Source organism: Schistocerca cancellata, chromosome 1 (genome assembly GCF_023864275.1).
Source record: "Schistocerca cancellata isolate TAMUIC-IGC-003103 chromosome 1, iqSchCanc2.1, whole genome shotgun sequence".
In the NCBI taxonomy this organism is placed as follows: Eukaryota; Metazoa; Arthropoda; class Insecta; order Orthoptera; family Acrididae; genus Schistocerca; species Schistocerca cancellata.
Genome location: NC_064626.1, coordinates 605674910 through 605687014, shown reverse-complemented (window position 1 = coordinate 605687014; position 12105 = coordinate 605674910). Strand labels below are relative to the sequence as shown.

The window sequence follows — 12105 nt, the reverse complement described above, 5'->3', positions numbered from 1 at the left end:
TTCAGCCATCGTCGTTACAGAATACATATGGAGGAGGAGGTGATATGATGCCTGACTATTTTTGCAACGTATGCTTTTAGAATTTTAACGGTACAACTCTGCATGACGCAGATTTCTTCCCTTGTAGCGTGCCGGCCGCTGTGGACGAGCGGTTATAGGCGCTTCAGTCCGGAACCGTGCTGCTGCAACGGTAGCAGGTTCGAATCCTGCCTCGGGCATGGATGTGTGTGATGTCCTTATTTTAGTTAGGTTTAAGTAGTTCTAAGTCGAGGGGACTGATGACCTCAAATGTTAAGTTCCATAGTGCTTAGAGCCACTTGAACCTTAGTCTTCTACCGCCTGCCACTGGAATTTGTTGAGAATTTCTGTAATGGTCACAAAACGAAACCGCGACGCAATGTGTTGCTCTTTCAGGGCTCTTCTTTATTTCTTCTACCAATCCAGCCTGCGAAGGGGCCAAGGCTTACGAACAATTCTGAAGAATCGGACAGCGACTATTCTGTGAATTACTTCTTTCATGGAACACATATAGTTCTTGAAGATTGTTCAAATGAATCAGTCAGGCGTCTTCTTTTCCTACATCCAGCTTTATGCTATCGTCAGACCTTAGCTCGCTGGGGACAGTTAGTCCAAGGCATTGTGCGTTTGTTATTATTTCCAGTGAGTTATCAACAAAAGTTTAATCGAACAGTAAACGATCTCTTCGCCTACTTGGCGCAATACATCACATTTATTCGAATTTATGGCCACCTATCTGTCTCCGCACCACTCGTCGATGCACGTCTTCCTGCATTTCGCTACAGTCTTTCTTCTGGCGTTGCAGCCCTTTTGCAGACAAAAACAAATGATGCGAAAACCCTTACTAAGCAACTGACGAAATCTACCAGAACAGTTATATATAGTGTCAACAATAATGGCGCTATAATACCACAACCAACAACAGCACACCCTCGGAAGAACCTCCATATCTGCTGATTTCGTTCAGTTAATATTTGCAGTAATTGTTTCAGAGCTAGGTGGAATATAAAGTAAATGTGAGAACGCACCTAGTTGTCAGAAAGAACAAATTCATCTCTGATCGAACTTACATGTCACTTAACGAGGGGCTTATCATGACCTTGCCCAAAAAATTATTATAAGAAATAAAGAATTAACAAAAGTTGTAATACAAACATTTAGTATATTTTGTGCAGGTGGTGCGTCATTGCTCGTCAATAGTCAAAGAAAAACGTATTTAAGGAACTCCAAGAGGTGTTGCTGAAATAAATCCTTATTGACTATCAGTTTCGACCAAGCGATCATCATCAGATTACATAAAATTATTTACATCAGTATGTATTTTAACGTTGTTGCTGAGGCGTTAGAACTGCACTTAATGACGAAAGTCGTGGAATAGAGATATACATACACACAGATGGTGGCAGTATCGCGTACACAACATACTGTGTGGTTATGGTTCAAATGGCTCTGAGCACTATGGAACTTAACACCTATGGTCATCAGTCCCGTAGAACTTAGAACTACTGAAACCTAACTAACCTAAGGACAGCACACAACACCCAGTCATCACGAGGCAGGGAAAATTACTGACACCGCCGGGAATCGAACCCAGGAACCCGGGCGTGGGAAGCGAGAACGCTACTGTGTGATTATAATTAAACTTTCCCTATTTAACACGTTATAAGACGGAAACTAATTACCGTACGAGTACCGAACTCGGTAGCATTGATGTAGAGAGTATGGGGTGCATGATTTCCATGCGTGACAGCGCGACCGTTCAGTTCCAACTAAGGCCACTAGGTGCCGTAATCAGTCATCGTGATTCAGAGTCACACACACCTGACCAGTCGCAGTGCACTTGTTGACGAGTCAACATGAGCTTGCACAAAGGGAGCAGTTCCGTTATCAAAACGACAGAAATGCTGCAGCTGCACTACGAGAATATTGCCGGCTGAATGGATTACGGAAGGGTCCTCTTTCTCCACCTACTGCGAGGAGCATGATGAAGAAGTTCGAATCAATTAGATAATTGGGCGTCGCTGCTGGAAGAGGCAGACGACCGGTTGCACCACATAAGATTGATGAAATCGCAGTTGCTATGGCAGACAACGCTGTGCGCAATTCCCGAGCGTCAGGCAGTGCGTGTGTTGTGTCACGACAATTGAACGTCCAGTGGTCCACTGTATGGTTGGTGCTTCGAATCATTCTCAAATGGTGTCCGTACAAGATATATATCATACAACAGCTGGCACCACAGGACACACAACGATGTGATGACTTCGCTTTCCACTTTCTCGCAAGGATTGAAAATGACGAGGGCTGACCCTGGATCATCCCATGAAGAGACAAAGCTCATTTTTCTCTATCGGGTAAGGTGAACAAGAAAAATTGCCGAGTCTGGGAATCTTCACCTCCACTCACGGTGCATAAAGTTCCTCTGTATTGTGAACGTGGCACCGTACGGTGTGGCCCCACCCCAGCTACGTTCATCATTGGCCCATTCTTTTTTTAACAGGTTGGCACTCAAGCACCAAAGACGTGTAGTGTGACTGGCCAACGTTACCGCGATATGCTTCGCCAACATGTCAATCCAACCCTACAGGATAGAAGCGCATTGAACTCAACAGTCTTCATGCTAGATGGGGCCCCACAGCACATAGCTCGTAAAGCTCACCTGCTTCTCCGAAACACGTTTGGAAACGATTGAATTATCATCCGATCGTTTCCAAAGGCTTAGACGACATGACCACCTGGTCTCACTCCTTGTGATTTCTGGCTGAGGATACTAATGGACATGCTTCGTTCTGTTGTGCTGATGGGTGCTATACTGAGTCCCTTTTGTAGCATTAATGGTACCAGTATGTAACGGTATGATGTCCAGTAGCAGCACATTCAAAGGGTTTCAGTTGAATTGATTCTGCACTATTTCTCTTCTCCATGTCATTTACATTAATGCTACCAAGTTTGGTCCTCGTACGGTAATCTGTTTCCGTGTTATGATGTGTCAGATAAGGAAAGTTTAATTATACCCACCTGATATAAAAGGGTGGCGCATTGTCTGAGTTGCCATTTGTACTCAGGTGATTCTTTTGAAAAGGTTTCTGACGTGATTTTGGCTGTAGGACGGGAGTTAACAGACTTTCAACACGGAATGGTTGTTGATGCTAGACGTATGGGACATTACATTTCGGAAATGGTTAGGGAATTCCGTATTCCGAAATCTACAGTGTCAAGAGTGTGTTGAGCATACCCCATTTCAGGCATTACCTCCCACCTCCGACAAAGCAGCAGCCGACGGCCTGCACTTAAAGACTGAGAGCAGTCTCGTTTGCGCCGAGTTTCCAGTGCTAAGAGACATGCAACACTGAGTGAATGAATGCAGAAATCGCAGTGGGACATACGACGAACGTATCCGTTAGGGCAGTGCGTCGAAATCTGGCGTTAACGCGCTATCGCAGCAGCCTACTAACGAGAGTGCCTTTGCCAACAGCACGACATTGCCTCCAGCGCCTCCCTTAGGCATATGGATTGGACCCTAGTTGACTGGGAAACCGTGGCCAGGTCAGATAAGTCCCGATTTCAGATGGTAAGAGTTGATGATAGGGTTCGAGTGTCGCGTAGACCCCACACACATGGACCCATATTGTCAACAAGCCACTGCGTATGCTGGTAGTGGCTCCTTAACTGTGGAGGCTAAGTTCACACGGAATGGTCCAGCTGAACCGATCAGACTGGAAATGGTAATGTTCGGTTACCTGGAGATAATTTACAGTCATTCGTGGACTTTCTACATCTACATCTACATCCATACTCCGCAAGCCACCTGACGGTGTGTGGCGGAGGGTACCTTGAGTACCTCTATCGGTTCTCCCTTCTATTCCAGTCTCGTATTGTTCGTGGAAAGAAGGATTGTCGGTACGCCTCTGTGTGGGCTCTAATCTCTCTGATTTTATCCTCATGGTCTCTTCGCGAGATATACGTAGGAGGGAGGAATATACTGCTTGACTCTTCGGTGAAGGTATGTTCTCGAAACTTTGACAAAAGCCCGTACCGAACTACTGAGCGTCTCTCCTGCAGAGTCTTCCACTGGAGTTTATCTATCATCTCCGTAACGCTTTCGCGATTACTAAATGATCCTGTAACGAAGCGCGCTGCTCTCCGTTGGATCTTCTCTATATCTTCTATCAACCCTATCTGGTACGAATCCCACACTGCTGAGCAGTATTCAAGCAATGGGCGAGCAAGCGTACTGTAACCTACTTCCTTTGTTTTCGGATTACATTTCCTTAGGATTCTTCCAATGAATCTCAGTCTGGCATCTGCTTTACCGACGATCAACATTATATGATCATGCCATTTTAAATCACTCCTAATGCGTACTCCCAGATAATTTATGGTATTAACTGCTTCCAGTTGCTGACCTGCTATTTTGTAGCTAAATGATAAAGGATCTATCTTTCTGTGTATTCGCAGCACATTACACTTGACTACATTGAGATTCAATTGCCATTCCCTGCACCATGCGTCAATTCGCATGTTCCCAAACAACAAGGGAACTTTTATGGATGACAGTGTGCCCTGTCACCAGACGACAGCTGTTCGTGACTCGTATGAAGAACATTCTGGACAATTAGAGCAAATGATTTGGCCACACATCAGACTTTATGGGGCATAATCAAGAAGTCATTTAGTACACAAAATCCTGCACTGGCAATACCTTCGCAGTTACGGACGCTATAGAAGCAGCGTGGCTCACTATTTAGGCAAATGACTTCCAGCAAATTGTTGAGTCCGTGCCACGTCAAACTGCTGCAATACGCCAGGCAAAATGAGGACCAACACAATATTAGGAGGCGTTCCATGACTTTTGTCACCTCAGTATAAATCCCTGGCAGCTTCAGCAACGCAGTTTTTTACGCCACATAAAAACGGTACGATAGACACTAGTTTGAATAATTTAATGCACTTGTCCTCCAGCAGCTGTCATTTATATGTCGACATCTTCAGCTTTAACTAAGTTTCAGACATGTAGACGTCTATACTAAAAACTGACAAGTTTTTCCGATGTGCACAGACCTTCGTAAATACAGAAGACATAACAAGAAATACGTCAATCAAGCGAATAAAAACCATCCCCAACTCAGAAGAACTGGAATACAGCGGTGGTGAGCCTAAAAACGGACGTATACCACAATTTTAGCGAAATATGAATTTTTAAACGATGCCCTAACATCCCTCTATGTTGATTTTGATCTCTGGCCGATTTCTGTTGGCAGCCAGAGGCCACATACAATGTAACAAAAGGTGAAGTACATGCGTAATTTAAACAACAACATATGTCATATGAAGTATTCATAACGTACATAAAATTTGTATGTATATATTTCAGGAAAAATAACAGGGAAAAAAACCACTACGACTGCCAGAATTGTAGTGAAACATGTTTGAATGTTAAAAGAAGGCAATAACTGTGTACTTGCAAGACGCGGACCCCCTTTAATTCATAGTTTTTTGTTAAAAGCAAGGGAACTGAGCTTAAGAGTCCAATATGAAAAAACTGCAATCATCCACGTAAATCATGACCTGTCTTCAGTGTTACGATGAAGCCAAAACCTGGGACTTAAGCTAAATGCGAAGAAGTCCTAAGGAACTTCAGTATCTCATTACAAATTAATCAGTTCTGAATTTCAAGAATAATTACTTCCTTTCTTTCGACTACATTCCATTGCGTTACAACTCAACTAGGAAGAAAATACTATCGACATACGTAGATGACGTCCCCTTGCCTCTCTGCCCTAAAAATGTTTCGGAAAGTGTTTTCACGGCAGTTCAATCATAAACTTGTACAGTTGCTCGCTCTAGTGAACGTCCACTATCGCAATGTAATCGAAAACGGCGCGAGTAATGGGAATTTCAGGCAATTAAAGCTAACCTTGAATATTTGTATATCTTACTTATGCAACATCTGGCTACTTCATCTGAGTGCTTTATACGCTAAATCAGTCTGATTGGGACGTGTTACATGAATAAGACACTTTATGTTTAGGCCTATTTCATCGGCTCCTCAGTGAATGTGCACCCCAGTACGTTGCATCAGAGGTTAACTACCTGTCACCTCTTCATAATTGCATAGAAGGTGTCACTGATCTAGTACCTCAGCTGAGCCCATCTACAAAACAAAAACATTCTAGGACGCCTCATCTGTTGTGACATCCACTTCTGGAGCTAGCTGCGCTGCGTCTGCGCACATTTAAATCCCCTGTACCTTTAGAAGAAGCTGAAATAATCCTCCTGTCGCCCTCATATTTTTTCCCCAAAATCAACGTATTTGAGTAGTTTTCCCTCTGACTAATAGCAAAGCACATGCTCCCTATTTCTCCTATTTACGCGTCACGCTCGTTTCTTTCTCAGTCAGACACTTACCTTCCTTTACCTACATCTTAATTAATTGCGTTTCACCACGTCCCGTCTTTATCCTCTTTCCACTCCTCCTCCCGCATCCATTGCTGCTAGCCCTCATAGTTTGAAAACACCTTCCTGCAGCTGGCATCTATTATTACACTAGTGACCGGATGTAGAATGTGTTCATTTTTTTTCTTTTTCTGCACTAAAATAATTATCAAAATTGTATAATATTGTATGTTAACTACAAATTACAACATGCTTATCGTAAATAAATCTAAAACAAAATACATAGAATGCATGGTTAGGTGTAAGAGAGGGGCTGATGGCTCGATGTTTTTTTTTTTTTATTTTTATTTTTTTTTTTTTTGTACATTCCTATGTGACCAAACAGCTGAGGTCATCGGTCCCTAGGCTTACACACTATTTAATCTCATTTTAACTAACTTACGCCAAGGACAACACACACACACCCAGGTCCGAGGGAGGACTCGAACTTACGACGGGGGGAGCCACGCGAACCGTGGCAAGGCGCCTCAGATCGCGCGGCATTCGAATATTTTCAGGTTAAATAAATCAAGAAATAAAATGAATAAAAAGATGAACGGTGGAACGAAATTCATAGTGATGAAAGGTTTATCTTATCGATAACTCTTGGAGCTTCTTACATATAGCTTTTTTAAGGGATTCTCTTTGCAAAGAGTTCTTGGAGCAGGGACATTAACATTCGCTTTATAAATTCATATTCCTTTTTCTTGCTGCTATCTATTTCATTTGTTTTGATTATACTTTTTGCATTAAGGGATCTTCAGCGAATTTAATCTAGAATAATACACTTCTGTTTTTTATATGCGGTACTTATAAATTAGAAACCAGTTCATATCACAGTTTTTACATAAGTACATTACTATTTACAGTTATTCGTTTTTCAGGCCGAAATATGCTCTCCTTTCATCTGCTCATAAGCTACAATTTCCACTGTCAATTCATTTATAAAACGTCAACACCACTCATGTTATTTTTTTTATTTTGTTGTTTTCATATTTCACAAGATAACTGCTGTGGAACAGACAATTAGTCTGGCACTTACCCGTAGGTTCTTTTTCTTATGAGAACTAAGAGTAATTTTTGTTGTAACTGTGTTTTCATTTGATGTCTCATTTCTTATTTGTACATGTAAGTGCCGCCAACCTAGCAAATGACATGATGCAAACTTAACAACTGTTCATAAAACATAATAATATAGAAACAATACAAAACTCAGTATCTACACAACTCAGTAAACCTTGTAAGAAACTTCACATTGACACTGTCGTTACTTTAAAAGCATTCTATGGGAACACAGTATTACATATGGAGAATGGCAATAAATTAATAAAAGATAACAACTCATTTTACGAAATAATTCTATAAAATTAAAATCAGACCTAACAAACAGATTCCAGACAAAAATGCAAAAAATGTAGACATCATACTGGATAACACAGCAAAAACGAAACTGATTCAGAATAATCCCACAACTCCAGCCCTCCATTGCCTATCAAAAATCCACAATTCAAACACCCTGGTGAAACCCATAGTAAATTTCAGAATACTCAAAAAACCCAACACTTCAAGCTCGCAGGACATATGTTGAAATTACTGTTTCAAAAAGCAGAAGTTAATAGTCGTTAGGTTTCCATTATGTACTTTGCTATGGCAACATTTACATATAGAAGTAAGAAAAGCGCCACCAAGACAATACACAGTTAATACAGAATTCACTCACAGTTCTCATGAGGAAAAATTGCATTTAGTACAAGACGCTATGGTGTTCCACAGCACTTAGCTTATAAAATATGAGAGCTATGGAACAAAGAAGATCATAGTGTGTAATTTGTTGATCCTTTATAAGTGAAGCGACAGTTCGACCTCCAACCTATTAACAGATGAGAGAGAACGCCTATTTCTGGTGGAAAAAGCAAAAACAGTATTACTTTATGTATGTAAAAATGTGAAATGAACTGTTTTATAATCTATTAGTATCAGTTACAAAACAAAACTGTATTATACCGCATTAAATCCACTGAAGATGTCTTAATACAAAGGGTAAGATCCATGTGGAACAAATGAAATAACTGCAGCAATGAAAAGGTGTTTCAATATATCAAACAAATACTTAAGCAGGGTGACAAGTATTTAAACCGACAGACTCTGGGAGGTTGTAGGGGACATCAAAACAAATATTTTTCCCTAATGCCATTTTTTCCTATGAGGAGTATTTAAACCGGTAGAGGAAGATTTCTCTGGCGGCAAATTAATTAAATCAACAAACGCTTTTCCATTTTTTATGACCAAGAGACAACACATTAATACAACCCAATTTCAGTTACAGTAGATTTACAAAAATGCCTCCATTGACACGTAAACAAAGGTTACACCGTTGGATCATGTTCTGTCTGACACGGTCAAAACCCCAGGAGTATCCTGAATTGTTCCCGCTGCTGCTACTATCCGGGCAATCAGATCCTCTTCTGATGCAATAGGAGTTGCGTAAACAAGGTTGCGCATCTCTCCCCACACAAAAAAGTCCAGAGGGGACATATCTGTGGATCGAGCAGCCTATGGTACAGGACCACCTCTGCCAATCCACGTTTCTGGGAACCGTCCGTCCGGGAATCGACGCACACGATGACTGAAATGTGCCGGCTCCCCGTCATGTTAGAACCACATGCGTTGTCCTGTAGGGAGCGGGACGTCTTCCAACAATTCTAGCAATGCTCTTGGTGGATAATCAACTGGTTCCAGGTTGGGGACACGCTCTAAGTGAAATGGACGTACCAATTGCTCTAGAAGGACTGTTCTCACATTCGTCTGATTCGTCCCCATGTTACGTGCAATTGCACGAGTGCTGATTGAAGAATCCCGTTCAACATGCTGCAAAACAGCTTCCTCAAATTGCAGCGTTCTTACTGTGCGATGGCGTCCCTGTCCAGATGATCTGCTAAATGACCCGGTCTCACGCAGACGTTGGTACACAGCAGCAAAGGTCGTATGATGCGGAATACGGCGGTTAGGATATTTTTGTCGATAAACTCTCTGCGCAGCTCGTCCGTTGTGGTGCGCTACGTAGTACGCACCAACCAATCAGTGTACTCATTCCAGGTGTATCGCTCCATTAGTAAACAGAGACAATGCACTACTACACTGGTGGACAGCAGTTGCCTACAGCTGAAGAGCGTAATACGACCTCTAACAACTGAAGATCGTAATACGGCCTCTAACAACTGAAGAGCGTAATACGGCCTCCACCGGTTTAAATAATCCTCATGAGAAAAAATTACATTAGGGAAAAATATTTGTTTTGATGTCCCCTACAACCTCCAAGAGTTTGTCGGTTTAAATGCTATTCACCCTGTATACTCACCGTGAATGATGACCACGCAAACGAACTTGTTAGGGACATTAACGTACGACTGTACAAAAGCGGCAGGTAAATGCTTACCTGTGACGCGTTGCTGGTGGCGAGCACGTCGCGCAGCCAGAGCAGCGAGCAGTGGCAGTGGAGCGGGTTGTCGGACAGGTCGAGGCGGCGCAGCTGCGGCCAGGCTGCCATGAGCGCCTCGGGCAGCGCGACGAGCGCGTTGTCGCGCAGCACCAGCTCCTGCAGCTTAGGCAGCCCGGCGAGCGCGCCCGCCTCCAGCGCCTGCAGCTTCTTGTTGCTGCTCAGCGTCACCGACTCCAGGTTGAGGTTGGCCGACAGTGCGCCCGCGCACACGCGCTCTAGCCGCGGCGCCGCCACCACCTCCAGTCGCCGCAGCTGCGTCAGGCCCTGCGGCATCAACGGGAATATACTGCTTATGCTGACCTATTGTGCATGCAGAAGCTGGTATTTTCTTTGGTATGAGTGCAAAAAAAAAAAAAAAAAAAAAGTGGCTCTGAGCACTATGGGACTTAACATCTGTGGTCATCAGTCCCCTGGAACTTAGAACTACTTAAACCTAACTAACCTAAGGACAGCACACACATCCATGCCCGAGGCAGGATTCGAACCTGCGACCGTAGCGGTCACGCGGTTCCAGGCTGTAGCGCCTAGAACCGCACGGCCGGCGGTATGAGTGCATTCCAACCATCGTTCAGTCCTTCTCCATTCGGAGAAGTATGAAGAATAACATCTACACTATTCCCGTAGTTGCTATAATTTTTAAACTTCGTCGTTGACTTTTGGACACACTAAAAAGTCTGCAGATAATCGAAAAATAATAATTCCAATTCCAAAGAAAGCAGTCTTGACAGATGTGAAAATTACCGAACTACCAGTTTAATAAGTCATTGTAACCAGATGGCAGTTACAAGGGTTGAGGGATATGAAAGAGACGCAGTGGTTGGGAAGGGAGTGAGACAGGGTTGTAGCCTCTCCCCGATGTTGTTCAATCTGTATATTGAGCATGCAGTAAAGGAAACAAAAGAAAAATTTGGAGTAGGTATTAACGTCCATGGAGAAGAAATAAAAACGCTGAGGTTCGCCGATGACATTGTAATTCTGTCAGAGACAGCAAGGAACTTGGAAGAGCAGTTGAACGGAATGGATAGTGTCTTGAAAGGAGGATATAAGATGAACATCAACAAAAGCAAAACGAGGATAATGGAATGTAGTCGTATTAAGTCGGGTAATGCTGAGGGAATTAGATTAGGAAATAAGACACTTAAAGTAGTAAAGCAGTTTTGCTATTTGGGGAGCAAAATAACTGATGATGGTCGAAGTAGAGAGGATATAAAACGTATACTGGCAATGGCAAGGAAAGCGTTTCTGAAGAAGAGAAATTTGTTAACATCGAGTATAGATTTAAATGTGAGGAAGTCGTTTCTGAAAGTATTTGTATGGAGTGTAGCCATGTACGGAAGTGAAACGTGGACGATAAATAGTTTAGACAAGAAGAGAATAGAAGCTTTCGAAATGTGGTGCTACAGAAGAATGCTGAAGATTAGATGGGTAGATCACATAACTAATGAGGAGATATTGAATAGAATTTGGGGGGAAGAGGAGCTTGTGGCACAGCTTGACTAGAAGAAGCGAATGGTTGGTAGGACATGTTCTATGACATCGAGGGATCACCAATTTAGTATTGGAGGGCAGTGTGGAGGGTAAAAATCGAAGAGGGAGACCAAGAGATGAATACACTAAGCAGATTCAGAAGGATTTTGTTTGCAGTAGGTACTGGGAGATGAAGAAACTTGACAGGATAGAGTAGCATGGAGAGCTGCATCAAACCAGTCTCAGGATTGAAGACCACAACAACAACAACAGCAGGTTTGCAGTGTTCACACCAAGTATTGTCACTCACGACGATTATTTTTAGGAAAGAGCTGTTCGCCTTTTCCATATAAATCAGTCGCGTGAATTTTCCACGAGTCGTCGCTTTCTTTTTTCGGAAGTCAAGGATACGCGACGAGTTTTTTTTTTTTTTTCTCTTCTTCGAAACGTTCTGAAGAACGACTTGAACACTCTAGAGATGTAGCTACGTTGCGATTAGAGACACAACAGCGCTGACACACTACAGTCGCATGTCCACTTCTTACCACAGCCTGCCCATAATTGATTGATCGAATGCACATCTGTTGTTTACAGCTGTTATTTCAACCTACCACAGTAGCTTCTGCACTGGCGTCCCTTACACAGTCTCAAAACTTTTTTGACGGATGGTGTACAACGAGATAAGTGGT

General features: G+C 42.7%; 1 protein-coding gene across 2 annotated transcripts in view; it reads right to left on the bottom strand.

The window, feature by feature from the left end:
* Positions 1 to 12105, bottom strand: part of LOC126182543 (leucine-rich repeat-containing protein 4-like) — a 1045219-nt gene that overhangs the window by 17928 nt on the left and 1015186 nt on the right. For both annotated transcript variants that reach the window (XM_049924858.1, XM_049924860.1), the window contains exon 8: positions 9887 to 10213. In XM_049924858.1, coding sequence (XP_049780815.1) covers positions 9887 to 10213 — 327 coding nt within the window. The remainder of the gene's footprint in view (positions 1 to 9886; positions 10214 to 12105) is intronic.